The sequence below is a fragment of the Sapajus apella genome, unplaced genomic scaffold (genome assembly GCF_009761245.1).
Source record: "Sapajus apella isolate SASKATOON/1434 unplaced genomic scaffold, GSC_monkey_1.0 scaffold82, whole genome shotgun sequence".
NCBI lineage: Eukaryota > Metazoa > Chordata > Mammalia > Primates > Cebidae > Sapajus > Sapajus apella.
Genome location: NW_022437022.1, coordinates 6190115 through 6207590, shown reverse-complemented (window position 1 = coordinate 6207590; position 17476 = coordinate 6190115). Strand labels below are relative to the sequence as shown.

The 17476-nt window shown below is 38.0% G+C and overlaps 1 protein-coding gene across 5 annotated transcripts in view; it reads left to right on the top strand.

Annotated features, from left to right (window-relative positions):
* The first annotated feature begins 340 nt into the window (after positions 1–340).
* The window catches only part of MAP3K4 (mitogen-activated protein kinase kinase kinase 4), a 120011-nt gene continuing 102875 nt past the window's right edge, over positions 341–17476 (top strand). For 4 of the 5 annotated variants that reach the window (XR_004261287.1, XM_032253134.1, XM_032253132.1 and 1 more), the window contains exon 1: positions 341–678. Coding sequence is in view for 4 of the 5 variants with exons in the window: in XM_032253134.1 (XP_032109025.1) it covers positions 539–678 (140 nt within the window). In the remaining variant the exon portion in view is untranslated. The remainder of the gene's footprint in view (positions 679–17476) is intronic. The other variant, XM_032253131.1, reaches the window with a different exon arrangement.

The window sequence follows — 17476 nt, the reverse complement described above, 5'->3', positions numbered from 1 at the left end:
TCCGTCCTCCTGGAAGGCAGGATCCGGGTGGCAGGTCCCTGGGCGGCGACCCCGGCCGGGCTCACAGCGCCGCGCCCGCCCCGCTCACCAGCCCTGCCCAGCGTCCTTCCCAGACAGACCACCGCCTGGGAAGCCTCGAGCACCCAGCACGCCGCACAGCCCGGCTCCACGCCACAGAGCCCCGCGGACACCGGCCGCGAGCGAAACCGGGCGAGCTGGCGAGATCCCGCCCGGAATCCCGCCGACACTGGACGGCGCTCCCCGCCCCTCCCTGCCGCCGTCCCCGCCCCCGCCCGGTCGGATTCGGGCGCCCGCCGCCGCCGCCGCCGCCGCCGATCTCGGAGGCTTGTCCCTCGCCGCCCGCCGTAGCCCGGCGCTCGGCTGGTCGCCGTTTACAAGATGGCCGCGGCGCGCACTGCTCCTGCGGCGGGCTAGAGGCGGAGGCGGAGCCGAGTCACTCCCGCACTTCAAGGCTCCGGTGCCCCGCGCCAGGCTGCAGCTTACTGTCCGCCGCGGCCATGCGGGGCTCCGTGCACGGATGAGAGAAGCCGCAGCCGCGCTGGTCCCTCCTCCCGCCTTTGCCGTCACTCCTGCCGCCGCCATGGAGGAGCCGCCGCCGCAGCCGCCGGAACCCCAGCCCGAGTCCGAACCCGAACCCGAGTGCTGTTTGGCGGCGAGGTGAGTGTGGCGGCCGCAGTCGGTCGCTTGCAGAAAGCAGGGCGAGTCCTGGCGCGAACTCGGTCGGGCCCGAGGGCCTTTGCTTCCCGCCTGGTGCGCAGGGAAGCATCCAGGCTCTGCAGGCTGGGGCGGGAGGGGCGCGGTGCATCCCTGGGTCCCAGGGGACCGCGGCCGAGTGTGTCCAGCGACTTCTCCCGGAGCTGCGGCCCCGCAGGGGTCCGCTCGAGCGTGTTGCCAGCTCTCCTTCCCTTGCAGGCTCCCCGGCTCACCCTGAACGCGGCGGGGGCTGGGAGCAGAGTGCGGCTGCCTCCCCTGCCGCGAGCTTCGGAAGAGTGGCCGTACTGAAATCTCTCATCATTGCTGAACGAAAGTGTCCCTCCCCTCTGCCCTCATTCGAGTAAAGGAGACACTCGGAAACCGAGTGCGTACTGGCTATTTCCTCGCGTTCTCCTCCTTCCCTCTTTTTGCCCACTCCAGAGAATGTCTGTCATGTCTTCAGTGAGAAACTGCACTTAGACTATGCAAACAGACACGTTGCTTTCCTTTTCTGATGGGCCATTAGTGTCCTTTAGTGCTAGTATTTTGCAGATTGTTGCTCACACGTGCACATAAAGTAAGGTTTCATTTGTCTAAAACTTTGCTACTGCAGGAAGCTGTGAGATGGAACTTCGGTAACCAAAGCATTTGTTGCTTTTGACTCTATTAAATTACTTTTATGTTTTTATTTCTTTAATTGGGAGAACAAACTCACCATAACTGAGAATTTTCCTCTTTTTACGTGCCTGTGTTTGTATGTTCAAATGTCCCCTTACTCCCTGTCCTTTGCATCCCAGAGTAAACTTGCAAACTGCTGCCCCCTGTCCCCTGTAATGAAAATACCTCGGCAGCTCCTCTTGGCATTTTATGGTCTTGCCCTGTAGTTCTAGGAATAAGGTAGTGTCGTCTTTTTTCTGCTTAAAGAAAATTCGCATCTGTAGCTGTAGTTAGAACTGAACACAGGACCCATATTCGTGCTTGTCATCACTCAGTGGGACCAAAGTTGTTTTATTTTTATAAGCTGTGAAGAAATTAGTTGCTTCTCTTCTGAGATGGTTCTGGAAACTTGTAAGGAACAACTGTGAATAATGGTACAGGGTGTAATGAGAATTCCTTTGGTTCCTTTTGAATACATCTAGTATTTTTAGAAGTTTTGTCAAAGTTTCTTATAAATTTGTTAACGGATTCAGTTTTTGAGCAATTTTGATTCATTTTTCTTTAAAATTAATAGTGAACGTTTACTAAACGCTTAAAATAGGCTATTGTCTTTACTTATGTTAACCTGTTTAATAAGCCTTTCAACAACCCTGTAAGGTAAGTCCTATTATACTCTTTTTTAAAAATGAGGAAACTGAGGCACACTGGTTAAGTATCTTGTCCAAGGTTTCACAGCTGGTAATGAAGAAAGGTCTGGCTGCACAGCCCATGTCTTTAACCACCATGAAGAATTCATTATCCAAATGGGTAGATCAGAAATTAGAATCCTGTATAGCCCTACTTTGGAAAAAAATGGACATGAGCATTCTTAGGTAAAAGCAAGATGGGCAAAGAAATGAAAATGTGCTGCAAAAGTGACTGCTTCTTAGTGTTAAAAAGAAACCTTGGCCAGGCCCGGTGGCTCACACCAGTAATCCCAGCACTTTGGGAGGCCGAGGCAGGCGGATCATGAGGTCAAGAGATTGAGACCATACTGGCCAGTATGTCAAAACCCCGTTTCTACTAAAAATACGAAAATCAGCCGGGCGTGGTGGTGCACGCCTGTAGTCCCAGCTACTCTGGAGGCTGAGGCAGGACAATCGCTTGAACCTGGCAGGTGAAGGTTGCAGTGAGCCGAGATCACACCATTGCACTCTAGCCTGGTGACAGCAAGACTCCGTTTCAAGACAAAACAAACAAAAAAAAACATTGATTTTTCAGTTAGGCTTCTATTTTTGTTATAATAAAAATAGGTCAGGATAATGGGCTTCATCCAACTGTAAGTGAACAGCAGTGTACGGAACATGAAGATCTTAGAAATATTTTTCTTAGCAACATTGCAGTTAATTTTCCAATAGCAAATCTGTAAAACAGATTACTTGACAAAGCTCTTTTCTCTTTTTTATGTCCTCATCGTCACCGCCTACTCTTCAATACACAGAACTTACCTCTGACAGACCTACTGTGGATCTTTGTTAAAAGATGTTGCAGGGGTTATCCAGTTTTTCATTTGAACTTTCTTTAAAAACCATTTTAAAGAAGCTCAACGTACATGTTCAAAATGCGTGAAATGCCACCTCTTTTTTTTTTTTTCTTAGAATTTTCTTATTTCAGTAGTTTTTGGGGTACAGGTGTTTTTGGTTTACATGGATAAAAGTTCTCTAGCGGTGATTTCTAAGATTTTGGTGCACCCTTCACCCAAGTAGTGTACACTGTATCAAATATGTAGTCTTTATCTTTCACCCCCCTCTGAGCCTTCCTTCTGAATCCTCAAAGTCCATTATATCATTCTTATGCCTTTGCAACCTCCTAACTTATCTCCCACTTATACGTGAATATGATATTTGGTTTTCCATTCCTGAATGACTTCATTTAGAATAATGCCCTCCAGCTCCATCTAAGTTGCTACAGTTGCCATTATTTCATTCTGTTTATGGCTGAGTAGTATTCCATGGTGTATATATGCCACATTTTCTTTATCCACTCATTGGTTGATGGGTGTTTAGGTTTGGTTCCGTATTTTTGCAGTTGTGAATTGCGGCTATAAATGTGTGTGCATATGTCTTTTTCATATGATTACTTGTTTTCTTTTGGGTAGATACAAGCAGTGGGAATGCTGGGTCATGTAGTAGTTCTACTTTTACTTTAGTGTTTTTTTTTTTTTTTTTTTTTTGAGACAGTGTCTTGTTCTGTTGCCCAGGCTGGATTGCAGTGGTGCAGTCTTGGCTCACTGCAACCTCTTCCTCCTGGGTTCAAGTGATTCTTCTGCCTCAGCCTCCTGAGTAGCTGGGATTATGGATTCCTGCCGGCACACCCAGCTAATTTCTGTATTTTTAGTAGAGCTGAGGTTTCACTATGTTGGTCAGGTTGGTCTCGAACTCCTGACCTCAGGTGATCTGCCCACCTTGGCCTCCCAGAGTGCTGGGATTACAGATGTGAGCCACTGCAATTAGCCCGTTTTTTAAGAAATCTACATATTGTTTTCCATAGTGATTGTACTAGTTTACATTCCCACCAGGAGCATAAAAGAGTTCCCTTCTCACCACATCTGTGCCAATGTCTATTATTTTTTTTGTTTTTAAATTATGGCCTTTCTTGCAGGAGTAAGGTGGTATCTCATTGTGGTTTTAATTTGCGTTTCCCTGATAATTAATGATGTTAAGCATTTTTTCATATGTTTGTCTAAAATGTGCAAAATGCCACATTTTAATACATTGGAGACCAATGTGGTAATTTGTGCTACCAGGTTAACTGGTTTTGCCACAGACTAGAATAAAACTCTCTTTGCCATCTCTGTCATGTACTTTATGTCTGTGTGTCATTGATTAGGAAGGTTATATTAATGCACAGGCCTTTTGTAGACTTCAGGCCTGTACATGTTGGCCTCCGAAGCTGAGCGGCAAGTGCACCATCGTGGCAGATGCAGCCAGCCCAGCACATCAGCTTGCTGTGTGCTTTCCTCTTGACCCGGGAGAGTTATGCAATGACCCAACAACAGAAAACAGGCGGAGAGGTGATAGCAGTCTATTCTAGTTTTACTGCTTTCTGTCAGATGCAGAGACTTTGTCCTTGTTTTTGATAAAGAATTCATGATTAGGGATAGCAGCTATTGTAGTGATTAAACTTTGAAATAAACATTCCTTATTTCTTTTTCAAGCTTCTGGGGCATTTTTAGGAGGATCCTGAGGTGACTAGGAGAGCTATTAAAACTAATTAATTCGCCTATTAATTTAATTTAATAGGCGAAGTCAGCCTCCTGTGGGGCTCCAGACTGTTGGTGCAGCATCAGTGATGGTAGTGGCTTTAGACCAGTTTAACAGTAGATACCATTGGCAGGGCTGGCTTTAGGCAGAGAGGAGTCGCCAAACAGCAGTAGCAAAGGCCTCAGTGATGGCAGAAACTTCATGTTTTCTATTGGGATTTGCCTCTCAAGAGGACTTTGTGGTTTCCTTTAATTTTCTGTCATATTGTTAGAGGCCACTCGGTTTCCTTCATGTGTCCTCTCATGGTGTTTGTCCTGCAGATCTTCTGAGCGCTACTGAAATATGGGGATGTAAAGGTCTTGCCTGTTCACTGAATACTATTTGTTGTAATAACTTCCTGTTATTTAATAATTCCTCATGACTATGATTTTACTCATAGCACTCTATTGTCTCAGCCTTGTCATTTGACCAAGTGGTATGTATGCTGTTTAAAGACTCTTTAATGTTCCCTATCAGTAGGCTATTGGAAATAGTTTCTTTAGAGAGAAAACGAAAAAGATGTGAGAAAAGGAGATTAGCCGAAGACTCTGTAGGTCCTTATAAGCTGGCACTCCCTTGGCACAATAATCAGGGCCCAGATACTCGCTGTGCTTGGCTTCTCAGGCACAGATACTTGGCTTTGTCTGGATACCTGGTTAGTCAGTGTATTCTCTTACCGGTAGAAAACCAAAGTATGATTAAGAGATGGATTAGTAAGCATGATATTAGCAAGGGAAATGAGTTGAATGATCTCAGTGACTCGTGTTAGCAGACCAGTGAGGTGGGCTTGCATTCCTATCAGGTGCACCCCTGCTTCTGAATGAGAGGCAGTGCAATGACTTACTCCTAGGTTTCTATTTTCTAGGCCTCACACAGGCTGCTTTTTTTTCCTCGTGTCAGAAACTCTCCTCAGTTGTTTGGGTTATAGTGTGTTTGTTTTTAATCTTCAGTCTTTATAGATTATAACAAACCTTTCTTTTCCTGCTTTAATTTGGGGGTATATTTTATCCTTATCTCTTTAAGACTTTTTTTTTTTTTTTTTTAAAAAAAAAAACCTTGGTGGTATGGTGCATTTATACTAATGGTCTCGGAGGATCACCTTACTTTCTTCTCCCCCATCACATTCCCCCCATAAGGTCTGTCCCCCGGCCCCTTGCCAAGAATCTTTTAGCATAGTTTCTCAGAACAGTGTGGCAAAGATGTCAGTGGTTGGTGCTTTCATAAAATCTTTTTTTGAATATTGGGCTCAAAAAGGATCATGATGGTATGTGGCTTTTCTGGATTTAAGTCATAAAATTAAATTTAAAAAATTAGAACCCCATCAGAATTCTGTCCAGTTATTAAAAACTATGTTTTTAAATAATGTTTAGTGACGTGAAAATGATCATGATACAACTCCTTTTGAGGTGGTACCTAAGTACCTATTTTTAAGAAGATTCTCAAGTACTTCTACCTTATTTGGGGGAATTCCACTCTTGATTCAGACTACATAGTACATACTGGAGCTGCCCTCCTCTTACAGGTACCAGGCGATAGGCATGAAACTTGACTCGGTCCAGGCAATTAGGATTCTTTCCTGGGATTTTTCAAATTGGAGCTGGGAGAGAGACATGTTCATTTTGCTGAAATATTTCCTGAGAAGTCACGAGCCTAGAGCTAGCTTCCTGAAGCTCCTTGTGCATAGGCAGTGCAGTGACTTACTCCAAGTGCATAGATAAAAGACAAGGAATTCGTACTAATTTTTCCTAAAAGTTTTTATAGTGAATATGTAACATGTTTTTGTTTTAAAATAAGCTAATCAGAGAGCCTCAGTTCTTAACTTGCTCATTTACAATTTTTAGTTTTCTTACCTTGAATTGTTACTAAAATTGAAATTGGTGAGAGTCCATATGTCATATAAAGAGAATATTGTTGCCAAATTTTAATGATTTTATTTATTTTTGGTATCTGTGAACTATCTGAGCTGGCTGTAGCAAGCCGCTTTTAAAAAATTATTTACTTCGTCTTGGGTAATAGAATATGTAGAATAGAAGCAACTCCAACAGTTACAAAACACAGGGCTATGTTAGGGTGTTTGTTTACATTAATAGAAATATTTAAAATCTAGAACTGTGTTCTCAACATGTATATTAGGTTTTTGCTTTCCTCATTTTACGGGGTGTACTTGAAATGGCTGCATTTTAAAAGAAACATTATTCCTCTGGCAGTGAGTATGGTCAGTGCATTTTTAGAGCCCTGCAGATCTCACACTGTGTAATGGAGTGCCTTTGCCTTTAAATATTTGTTCACTAACAGGCAACATGAAGATTTGTTTTTGAATTACAAGAACGTTCATTTTTTGCCATTTGCAGACCTACCTCAGCAGTATTGGTTTTATGGATCATATGTATGCCACGTGTTTATAAATTAGCAGGGAAAACTATTAAGAATATATCAGGCAGTCTATCAAAAGCATTTTGTACATGGATTTTATTTCAGACAAAATAAGCCTTCTGTGGAGAAAAGTAGCTACTAAGCTTTAAAGCTGATCAGATTTGATGTTTTCAGTAGAAGCTTTTTTGTGTGTAAGCAGGCTGTTTGAGGATACTGCTGAAATGTAGAACTTTCTGAATAGGGCTTGTTAGAGGACAGCTAGTTTAGAGTTGTCAGATTGATAGAAATTGTCAACCTTTTTAGTCTTTCAGTGGGGAACTTTTGGAAGATAATACATTAATTTTATTTAAAATCCTAAAGTCTTTATGTGGGAACAGAAAAATGTAGATATAACTTGATTTTCTCACAAAATTTTTGGAGTTAGTTTGTTGTATGTGGAAGTATTTAGTTCTTACTCAGGTAAGAATTTAACCATTTGTTAATACAGATTCTTACAGATGGTAGGACTCTTAGTGTTTATTTCATCCAACTTCTTAGCCATTGCTTATAGAATTACAAGAGTTGAGCTGGGAGGGAATTGGAGATCATCTGGGCCATGTGTCTCATTTTAAGAGATGAGAAAAATGGCCTAGAGGGGCTGCAGCTTTCCCTGGTCACAGCTTAGGATCCAGATCTGCAGGTCTTTCTTCCCTTATCCTTGCCTCGCCCTGTGCTCCCCCGATCAAGGTCCAAAGCCAAGGTGTTCTCCAGCCACCTGCCATAGGTAGCCCAGCTTCAGCTCAAGCCCATGTGCTCAGTTACTTGGCAACTATGGAATGCTGTATTTTCTGGATTAATTGGACTTGACAGGATCAAACGAGATGAAAGATTTGTTTTCAGATAAAAATGCAAACAGAAAATATGAAATCCTCTTAAAACTCATCATCCACGACTTTTTTCTTTTCCCATGAAACTTTTATTTCTTGTTTACAGAATAAAGAAGAGCCAGGACTTTTTAAGATATGTTGTTATTTTCAGTGGTCAGTCTATAGATCAAGAAGGCAGTACGTTCTAACTTCTGGTCTATAGTAGTGGTTTTAAAACTGTGGTTATGATTGTGACCTACAGTAAGAAATATATTTTACAACTGTGTGTGTGTGTGTGTGTGTGTGTGTGTGTGTGTGTGTCTGTATGTGCGTGCCTTATAACCAAAAGAAAACAATTTTGAAACAGTATTTGACCTTGCAATATATGATACTCTCAAATAATTTTTATTCTGTTCTATTAAAAGTTAATCATCAGAACCTACTAAATTTGTTACCCACAAATGGGTTGTGACCCTCAATTTTAAATGCATAGCTCTACCAAAAATAAAAAGGATGTTGTTGTACTTTGTACCTTGTCCCTTGAGACTGAGTCAGGCGAAGTACAGTATTTGTCTACTAAATGATCAAATGGAATTTTGAAGAAGCTCGGCAATAGGTACTTCTTGAAAACAGCATTGTTACCCGAAGGCAAGAGTAAGAATGTATCTATGCTTGTCTCTCAAGGTTGTTCCCTTGGCTGCTTATCCTTAAACTACAAGAATTGTAAAGATGAGTTTAAAATCTAGGATTATTTTAGAGTAAAATTGGGATTGGCATTATGTGAGTAATTTAGGTAATTTGTTGATCTTTCTCTAAAACACTAACTTGTGTTTATAGTTTTTCACATAGAGCAGTCCTGAAGGAAAAAAAGGAGCTCATTTTCCCCTGATAATATATAAACACATATAAGAAATAATCCAAATACTGAAAAATTTACAAAAATTAGAGGTGGAATCATGTATGTCTCAAATTATGTGTTATAAATGTTATCAAATAATTCAAACACTGTATTTTACATCTATTATCTATTCTGTATATGCATGATATATATGTCATATTATATATGTTAGAGTACAGCAGTTTCACTTCAGGTCTTAAGCATTGCTTACTTTAGGGGCCATCTGGACATTTCCCCTACTTCCTCCCAGAATAGATGAGGTCCTCCTGTTTGTGTTCTTAGAGGCCCTGCAGTTTGCTACCATTCGTAATTATATATTTGTGCACGTATTTGTGTATTGGGTTTGCCTTCAGTAAACTCCACGAGGGCTGGGGTATTGTCTATTGTTTTGCTTACTTTTATAGCCTAATTCCAGGCCCAGTGCCTAACAGTTAGCAGGTTCTTTGCTGACACTTGTGTGAAAGAGGCAGGGCAGAGGTTTTGGTATTAGACAGGCTTTGAATGTTACCTTTTGATTGCTAGCAGTATGATTGTGGGGAAGTAATTTAGCCTCTCGGTCTGTTTCTTCATTTGAAAGGCAAAAATAGTAACATCTAATTCCTAGGTTGTTATTAAGATTAAATAATTCCTCTTCTATAGTAAGTGTTCAGTATTAGCTGTTATTATTACATTTCTCTTTTCTTTCTCTTTTTGGGCTTAAGGTGAAAGAGGGAAGTCCTATCGTGATTTTCTTAAAAAGCCACCAAATATGCACTGAGGCTACATTTAAAAATAGCTGCAATAATCTTCATTCAGGAAACATTTTTCCCCCGTGTCTGCAGAGGCCATAGAAATAAGAAAAAGGTTTTTAAGGACCTACCTAGCTTTACTAGATTCTCTCTTTTACTTTAGTTGTGGTTTATGCTGCCTATTATTCCTACAGGTGTTTGAAATTCTGACTGGCCTTTGGAGGGTCATAAATTATTGCTACTAAATTAAGAACTGTAACTCTACTGATTAAGTGATTGTTTAGGTTAATAGGCACAGCTGTCTTTTTCTGTGGAAATTCTTTTTAGTTGTTCATTCAACTTGTGTCTTTATAACTTGGATTAATTTTCTTTTCATTTTTTAAATGTTTTACACTGTAAGAGGAATAGTTTTCAGATTGATCTAGCCACGTCTAAGAAAAATGAATGAAATCTTTTCACTTAATAAAACTAGATTGATCTAGCTACTGCCTGAGTAAAGTGAATGAAATCTTCTCACTAAATAAAACTAAATTAGTTAGACATTTCCCTGATTATAAAGGTAATGTATATCTATTATGGAAAACTGTGAAACATATAAAGAAGAAAATAACCAACTCCAATTTTGTCGTCTAAAAATAGTTAACCATTAACATTTTGGCATATTTCTTTTCTGTTTTTTTTTTTTTTTTTCTGTATTTTCTTCTACACATTTTATTTTTACAAACTACCATATCGTGCGCATTTTCCTATGACAAACAATAGCAAACCCTCTTCCTCTTGATGTAGATCCCATAAGTTAATAGTTTGAATTTGATAATATGGTTTGTGACATATATGATTCCACTTATAGTTAATGACACAAATACTTTTGTGAATTTTTCAGTATTTTGGATCGTTTCTTTAGAATAGCTTCCTAGGTCATGAGATATTTAGAGTTTTAAGCCTTTTGAGAGGTATTGTTGTATTTCCTTCTAGAAAGGTACTAAATTATTTATACCAGTGTGAAAGACAAAAATGCATTGAACAGTTTTAGTTACAAAAGCATGTTCTCCTAAATTTTAGTGAGGTATAGATAGCTTAAGAGGAAAGGACTCCTTATATATCCAGAAAATAAAACATTAATAACAGCAGCAATATTCTCAGAAGAATCCACAGTCATCCTTGATTAGTTCATGCAGTCCTGTGTAATTCTTTTCCACTTTGTCTTTAGTTAGCAGTCTCATGAATTTATCTTCTTCTTGATTAGAGTTCTGGAAATCCTGACTCAGTCCACTGGTATCTTCTCAAAGTTGCTAAAACATTACATCAGAAGCCTGTACCAAAAGAACCTGGCATAGTCCTTTTTCACGGGCCCCAACACAGCTCTTCTTTGTTGAAGACGGCACTCTGGCCTGTAGCTGATTTTAAGTGCTGTTAGGGAAGCAGCAAGGTAAAACAAAAATCTATCTGTAGATGACAAAATAACTTAAAGTGGTTAACTTAATACTGATAATTTTCAAAAGTAAAGATCCAGTGAGAATTCATTATAAGAATAAGGATATTTGGTTGTTTCTTTGTTGTACAAGATTAAAGTCAGTCCAAAAATTTTTTTAAACAAACTATTTATATAAACATAATGATTCCATTTTCAAGAAAATGGATATTCCATTTTTATAAATTAGATGCAATATCAACTCCTTCTTGAAAATAGAGTTAATCTTTACTGGGAAATAAAAGTATATGTAATCTTTACTGAGAAAAAAGGTTTAGATATAACATGTAATCGTCCTGATATATGCCAAGAATTTACCAAGCATATAGTTAGAATATAACAAGAATATCAAAGAAAGAGATTCTGTAAGTCTGGAATATGTCCTGAACATCTGTGCATATTAATAAAACATCATGGGTTAGTGATGTGAATATCCAGCTGAAAACCACTGGCCTGGAATATGCTAAATTCAAGTTAAAGAAGTTGGGACCAAGTGAACATTTAAAAAACAAAAGTGAAATTATGACCAATAATGCTGTGCTTTTGTCAAATATTGAACAGACTAGCATTAGTACTCTGATAAATAGCAATGTATCATTGTCAGTGAGAGCACTGACAGTTTTCTGGTAACTTCTGTAGCAAGCAGAGTCTGAAATATTTACATTTTACCCATATAAATTTAACCTAGAGAATGCTAAGCATCTCTTCTGACTTGAAAACTCATCAATAACAGCATGCCAGATAAACCTAATTATTTTCTAGCACTTCTTTTTTTAAAAGGTGGAAGAACAAATCTTTGTGATTTTTGGGGGTGCACCATCTGGGAAATGTCAAGGACAGTTTTAGGTGAAAATGATATTTATGCTTTTATTTTGGTAAGGTAAAATATCAAAAGTTGTCAGGAGATTTGAAAACTTTAATTAAGATGGGACCAAGAAACAATAGTTGACAATATATTTAACCCAAGTAACAATAAAGATTTTAAAAGTAAATGTAAGTGATAACATGATCATAAAGAAACTTTCCTGAAAGAGAAACTTGTTCCTTAGATAATCAAGGACATAATAAGTTGGCATAAACCATAGAAGGTTATCATGGTAAAACAGAGAGACTTGCAGTCTATGCAGATAATGTAGAAAGTAAGGGATAACCTTTATGATCTTCTGTTAAGAGGAAACCAGTAATCTGAGAAACATGTGACATTGAAACAGAAAAAACAGAATTTAATTTTGTATCAGTATAACATTTGATACTAAAGATTTTTTTTTATTTAAAACCACCAAACTTAATCTTGATCATGACAGAATTACCTTTCTATGAATCTTCTACAACCTCCTCTATCCAAAATGAACACATTCATTAATGGACTCAAAATGAGACGCGAAAGTATATAAACTTTTTTTTTTGAGACAGGGTCTCACTCTGTTGCCTAGGCAGGGGTGCGGTGGCACTATGATGGCTCACTGCAGCCTTGACTTCCTGGGCTCAAGTGATCCTCCCACCTCAGCCTCCCTAGTAGATGGGACTATAGGTACCTGCCATCATGCCTGGCTAATTTTTAAATTTCTTATAGAAATGGGGTTTCTCCATGTTGTCCAGGCTGGTCTCAAACTCCTGGGTTCAAGCAATCTGTGTGCCTTGGCCTCACAAAGTGCTGGGATTACAGGCGTGAGCCACCGTGCCTAGCTTTAAACTTAAATTGTGTTTAATAATCAATGTGTCAGTACTCAGGAATGGTCAAGGTATCTAAAGAATACCCACTGATTAAGTCAGTTTAGTATCAGAAGTTTTAAATTACCTAGAGACCTTGGAAATTACCTTCAAGCTGATGTAATGATTATTGAAATAAAGTTTGTCAGAATAATGATTCAATTTGGTTAAATACAAATTTACCTTTTTAGAATCTTAAACATTAAATAGCAGTAATGTTAGCTTATTTGATTAATAAACCTGTATAAATTTAGGAAGGACATTCACAAGTAGTATACAAATTTGATGAGTCAAGAGGACGTAGCTGTTTTACTAAACCAACAATATAAACTAGTATCGTTTGCTAAAGGTTTACCTAAATTGTGTGAATTTGAATTCTTAAACTGTTTCTGAGTTTCCATGATCCACATCTTCCTTTTTCTCAGATTGAATTAAAGGTTCAATTTCCTTGGCTTCTGAGCATTTTAGGAGTATTCAATTTATAGAAGGACAGTTGGCTTTCTGTTGTCTGTGGGTTCTGCATCTGTGGATTCAGCCAACTGCAGCTCGAAAATATTTAGAAAAAAATTGCTTTTGTACTGAACATGTACAGACTTTTTTGTTCTTGTTATGATTCCCTAAATAATTCAGTGTAACAATTGTATACATAGTTATTACATTCTATTAGGTATTATAACTAATCTAGAAATAATTTAAAGTATATGAGATGATGGGCATAGGTTATATGCAAACATTATCATTTTATATCAGACAGTTGAGCATCCCAGATTTTGGTTTCCCAAGGGAGGTCCTAGACTCAATCCCTCATAGATATTGAAAGATAGCTGTACTTACTTATCTGCAAGATAGCCAGAATTGAGCTCCCTCCTTTAAGGGATTTTATAATCCGTTTGGGAATATCATCTAGAGGTAGGAAAATATACAAAATAGAGGTAAAGGCCTTTCATAGTTACAGGTAAACATACAGACACAGAACACAGAGAGAAAGCCTATATATTCAATTTAAAAATTTTAGTCATGGATCAAGCGTACGTAAATGTAAAATTCATCAGTCCCGAGATCCGCTTCTTGGTGGTCATAAAATTCCTGATTGATTTGAGCTCCAAGTAGACAAACATAAAAAAACTAACAGGTTCTCTGTCATCTTTCTCCTAACAGAAAAAAATATCCCTATTATAACCGATTAATTTGTTTATGGAGATTGACAAACTATAAAATCAAAAGTAACCAGCAACAGAAATAAAGCAAATCTCAGAAAGAGTAAAAATCACTTCCTTACTGTGCTGCAGATAAACAGGGTCCAAAGCACAGCACCAGGAATTGGACTCATGTACCCGGGTCACAGACCAGAAACAAGGCACTGGGTAACACAGAGGCCTTGTTACCTGGGTGGAGTCAACAGGGATCTGAAGGCAGGGTCTTAATCCTGTTGGAGTCCTGGCATCGAAACAAAGGGAAGATGCAATGGGCAGTTAAGGAGATGATTTTATTCAGGATATTACAGTGGAGGAAAAATGTTCACTAATGAGGAATGTCTTGAAGAAGAGGGAGCAAACCTAGGGTTTTATAAAATGTGGGAATCACTGAGGAGGATAGAGGAGGTGGGTCTTGTTTTACAATATGCAAGGATGTGGTGGTCCTTTGAGGTTAGCCATTTCTTGGAACACAAAAGGTGGAAGAATTTCCTATCCATTGCTCTCTTAGGGAGTACAGATAAAGTTAAACAGTTGTCACAAGTGATGGTTGTGTAAGTGCCCAACTCAGTCTGTCCTTTATAACATTGAATATTTTCATTTGTATCAAATAGTTTGACGTAATTAATTTTAAATACCCAAACATGATCCTGTATAGCCTCTGAAAATCTGTAAAGAAAGGTTTTTCTCCTTTTCAAAAAATTTGCTTTGGTTAATAATGGGTGCTTCTGCTCTTTAACAGACTTTATTTCTAGGTCATGCTTATTTAACTTATTGGCATTGACCTTTTAGAGAGTAACATTTCTTCAGACATAAGATGCTATCAATTGTAATATGCACCATAAATTTTATATGTCTCTAAGGAAAAAGCTGCAATGAAACAGTGACACAGTGCTTTTTTAATATCAGTAGTAGGGTACAATGAAATATGAGAGATGTTAAAATTAGGGAAAAACGTGTGTTTTAAAATCAGTGAAATATAGCCTTGACTCTTGCTTGTAATTAAACTTTTAATGTGATAAATATGGTAAGACACAGCCATTATCTTCTTCCATAAAATTCTGATACACTCATGAAGAGTAGAAAGAAGGTAGGAAGGCAGAAAGTGGGATAGGGTGGAAAGTGGGATGCAGTGATGATATTTATCACATAATATTTGATATAAGTTTAGTCTACCAGTAGGAACCTTTGTTGGGTAGCAACTGCGTACTCACTTTCACTGGGTGTTTTCTGATGTTTCTTTTCTGGGGAACAGTTTTTGATCTTAATTTAACCAGTCTTTTGTTGAACTTTTGGGATGTTTCTGGTTTTTTTGCTGTTATGAACAATGTTAAAAGCATCGTTTTTAGCTCAATCTTTATGTCTATTCAAGATATTTTATTAGAATAAAATCCTGAAAATATAATTGCTATATCAAAGTGTGTGTGTGTATGTATAAATATATATAAAATTATAATCTGTTTTATTCTTTACAGAATTTTACATATTGAATTTTATGTATTAATTGAGGGCAGCTGTATAAGTGTTGACATAATGTGATGATAAATGAAAGAGGAGAGGCCAGTTGACCAATTATGTAGGACCTTGTAGGTTCCCCTCTAATTTGTGTTTAGATTGATATTTATTATATAACAAAGACATATTTCTGTATATTACATGTGTAGCTTGATAAATTGTCCGAAAGTGAATACAGCATTATAAAGTTTACCTATGTGAAGAAATGGAATGTGAGCAGCATCCTAGAAAATATCTTCCTACTTCCTACACACACGCTACTGTTTCTTTCCTCATTATCCTGACATTTACTGATATTTTACATCTACTCTTTTACTCAGCATGGTGATTTTGAGGTTGATCTATGTTGTTTTGGTGGCAGTGGTGTTCTTGTTACTATAAAATACTTGTTACTGTAAAATGGGTAACATTTTGCTCAATGGGTATAACATTTGGGTATAACATTTATACCCATTGTATACATCATGGCGTATTCATTTTTTTAAAACCATCTGAACCATTTTTAAGGGTACACTTCAGTAATGTTTTTGAGTACTTTATTTACACTATTGTGCAAGCAATCGCCAAAACTTTTTATCTTGCAGGAATGAAACTCTATATCCATTAAACAACAATTTCCCCTCTACCCCGGTAGGCACCGTTCTACTTTACAGTCTCATGAATTTGACTACTCTGTATATCTCATATAAGTGGAATCATACAGTATTTGTCTTTTTCTGATTGGCTTATTTCACTTGGTGTAATTTTCTTAACATTCATCCATGTTATAGGGTGTCAGAGCTTTCTTCCTTTTTAAGACTGAATAATATTCCATTGTATGTACATATCACATTTCATTTATCCTTTAATCCATTGATGAACATTTTGGTTGTTTCCATCTTTTGGAGCATGTGCATTTTAAAAACATCTTTGAAATGTTCTTCAGAATATTTATGTCTATTTCCACAGGAATATGAGTTTATTCTTGACATTACAATAATTATTTTTAAGTCTTTGCTAGTTTGGTAAGTTAAAAAGCACTTGAGAACACATGGACACAGGAAGGGGAACAACACTTAACTTGGGCCTGTCAGGGGAGGCAAGGTGGTGGGGGAGAGCACTAGGGAAGAGAGCTAATGCCTGCTGGGCTTAATACCTAGGTGATGGGTTGATAGGTGCAGGCAACCACCATGGCACATGTTTACCTGTTTAACAAACCTGCACATCCTGCACATGTACCCTGGGACTTAAAGAAAAAGCTCTTAGTTTTAAATTCTTGTATTTTAAATTGTGAGGTTGAGTGCTGTTTATGTCACTCAGCTGTTTACATTTCTCCCTATTGTGTTTTAAAAATTATTCATATATCCTCTTGACTGTACTGCTTGAGCAGGCATTCCATTTATCCCTGAAGTGCCTAGTGCTCATGCACTACGTGAGATGCCCAGGATGTTTGGTAAATAAATCAATAACGTTCTTTGTTCATGTATTAAAGCCTCGTACAATTGCATCCTTATAATATATTTTGGTTTGTTATGACTTGTTTTTAAAGTATTTCTTAAGTAGTTACATAATCTCAAGTAATATTCGATTAGAGATTATCTAATTATCCCTATTTTAAGCTAATAAAAATGTTTATTTTTAATAAACATTTCTTGGGTCAAAACAGTATAGTATATGTGTTTTGTTTTTTTTCAAATGAGCAGTTTTTAAAAGTTTATTTAAATACAAATAATTTTATTCCATTAAATTTTGTTTTCCTACTTAGTCTAAGTTCATCACATAATTGGCTACTCTTTATTTTTGTTTAATCAGAGCAGATAAGCTTGATGGTGTTATTAAGCCTAGGTTGAGAATCATTACTAATCACTTTGCTATATTTACTATTACTAAGCCCTGTTAAATACTCAAACACTAATAGTTTTAAGAAGTTTAAAGAAGAATTTATCCTGCTACATGTAGATGTCTGATATAACCTACTTGTAGGTTGCAATTTTATGCAATTTTTGAATTCACAACTCTGGAAATTTTGAGTTAAGGTTAATTAATTGAAGACTGTGAGATTATTTTTAGTGTGTATAGCTTTGGGTGTTTTTTTTTTTTTTTTTTTTTTTA